Raw genomic sequence first — 2,509 nt, 5'->3', positions numbered from 1 at the left:
TATTTTAAATCTATCAATAAAAAATTTTATTAGTAAATTATTATGTTTTTATAGTATAATCAAATTTTATTTAACTCGATTCAGTTCGACTATCACCCTACATATGGGGAGATAAATTTATTAAATAACTAATAAGCTTTTCTAACGGTGCTAAAGTCATTTTCAAAATCTAAAAATTTCGACTTGAATTTATTACAGTGGGGGAGGAAGAGGTGACACTCGAACGAGATTTTCATCCGAGACTAACTCCTTATTGACTAATTATAACATAGAAATTCAACAAAATATAATCAAACTATGTAATAATCCCATTGACTGTAGTGGGAAGAAAGTCATACCCTTATTACACTCCAATTGCTCTCATCCAAATTAATATTGAGACTGTTTGGTTTAAGGTTGAAAATAAAATATAAAAAATAATAATAAAAATGAAAGTAATTATATTTTATTTATTATTTAGATTGATATGAAATGAGAATCAAATTTATTTATTGCCCATATCAATAATAATTTTTAATTGTAGTTAAAAAAATAATAATACCTAATTTATAACTATTATATATAATAAATAAATAAAAATAATATTTATATGAATAATATTATTATTTTACCTATTTAATTATTTATAATTAATTTCATTTCATTTTTATACAAATAAATTTTCATTCTTTCACCAGACAGAGAAATAAAAAATTCTCATTGATGGAATGATCCCATTTCAATTTGAGAATGAGTTTTAATGAACCATGAAAATTATTTATTCTCATTTTCATTTTTATTCTATTTTTTCATGAACCAAATAGAATATTGAAAGATTATAAGTGTATGACAAGTTGACAGAGTGAAGTGTGTGACAAGTTGACGAGTTTATGTCAAAGTAGGTGGCCAGAAAGTGAGACCGTCATTGAAACGCAACAATTTTTCTTCTTCGACTTTGTTTTTTGTTTGTTTTCTTACCAAGACTGAAAGTTTCTTGCTTTTAAATTAGTGCCCAGATAATTGTTGAAAACCATCTGTGTGATTAATATAGAGGCATATCTTGTGCAACAAAGAGGACCAGAGAGAAAAAGAAAAAAAAATGGGTAGCTGTTTGTCTTGCAGATCATCGCCTAAACTCAAAAGCATTCGTGTAGTTCATCTGAATGGTTATGTAGAATATTTTGAGTACCCTGTTTTAGTTAGCCAAATCACAGACAAGTCCTGCAAACATTTTGTTTCAACAGCAGCTCAGCTTCTTTCTACTGCGTCTAAGTCACTAAAGCCAGACGCCCAACTTCAACAAGGCCAAATCTATTTCTTGCTACCCTACTCCACATTACAAGCTGAGGTGTCTCCTCTGGACTTTGCTGCTTTAGTCAAGAGGCTCACTTCCGTAGCTAAGAAATCTGACCATTGCCGTAAGGCTAACAACACAAAGTCCTCAAGAACTGTGCCAACATCGACTTCACCCATTATAAGTCCTGGCAGGTTCGTTCAGCCGGTACAGCCAAGTGGGATGGCGTTCCGGGGAAAAAGGTGCAGTGTTGAGAAGCCGTGGAAGCCAATTCTTGATACTATTAGAGAGAAATCTTTTAATCGACGGAGCGAATCAGATGTTATACAGGAAATGCAATTGGAGATGACGAATTAATTACTTGGTCAATTAGCTTAATTAGATGGATCATTATCTTTGTAAAATCAAATTTGCTTTCATTTTTCTGTAGATTACGAATTTGCTATAACTAAGCAATTTCCTTCTTCGAGAAACCTGAGGGAGAATATAATATCTACTCAGGAAATATGGGATTGTTTGTTTGTATTTGATTAGGTTATTGTCGTTGAGAAGAGAAAAGTATTGATTAGTGTTAACTGTTAGCTCAGAGATTTTCTTTTCTTTGTTCTCATGCAAGAGCCCAAGTTGCTCTTCAATTAATGCATTCAGATATTTTGGGTTCGTATTTTGAATCGTTTACTAGCTTGATTTATTACAGAGGAAAATCTCTAGTAATATTTTATATAAAAATAATTTTTACATATAAATTATAAATAAGAATTAATTTTTTATTACAATTTTAATTTTAATTTAGACCAGTTATAAATAAGAATTAATTTTTTATTATAATAAATTATAAATTTTTTAAATTTTACCTTAAAAATATATTTTTCTGTATAATAATATTTATATATATAACTTAAAAAATATATAATATACTATATTTTATCTTACTAGTATTATTTTATCTAATCAATATTATTTATATAATATAATAAAATATTTACTTATCTTATATCTGATTCTATTATTTTACCAACACAATTAAATAGTAAATTCAAATAAACATTTTAGTATTCAAATCTCCATTAAATTATAACATTTTCAAAATCATAAATTTTATTTGGTCTCATACATGATTATACTAAATATATTTGTCAAATGATTGCTCATGTTATTTATGGGTATATCCCTTACAGAGAAAGGCAAAGTGCTTGATAAATTCAAATTGCTTTTTAATTTTGTTAAAAATCAATT

At 27.7% G+C, this 2,509-nt stretch overlaps 1 protein-coding gene across 1 annotated transcript; it reads left to right on the top strand.

Moving 5' to 3' along the window:
• The first annotated feature begins 952 nt into the window (after positions 1–952).
• Positions 953–1,937, top strand: LOC8258046. Its single transcript, XM_002518186.3, has one exon. It carries the CDS (start codon positions 1,079–1,081, stop codon positions 1,628–1,630), a length of 552 nt encoding a protein of 183 aa, XP_002518232.1. The 5' UTR covers positions 953–1,078; the 3' UTR covers positions 1,631–1,937.
• The last annotated feature ends 572 nt before the right edge of the window (positions 1,938–2,509 follow it).

Source organism: Ricinus communis, chromosome 3 (genome assembly GCF_019578655.1).
Source record: "Ricinus communis isolate WT05 ecotype wild-type chromosome 3, ASM1957865v1, whole genome shotgun sequence".
NCBI classification, from domain to species: domain Eukaryota; kingdom Viridiplantae; phylum Streptophyta; class Magnoliopsida; order Malpighiales; family Euphorbiaceae; genus Ricinus; species Ricinus communis.
The sequence above is the reverse complement of the archived record's forward strand: the minus strand, read 5'-3'. Positions and strand labels throughout refer to the sequence as shown.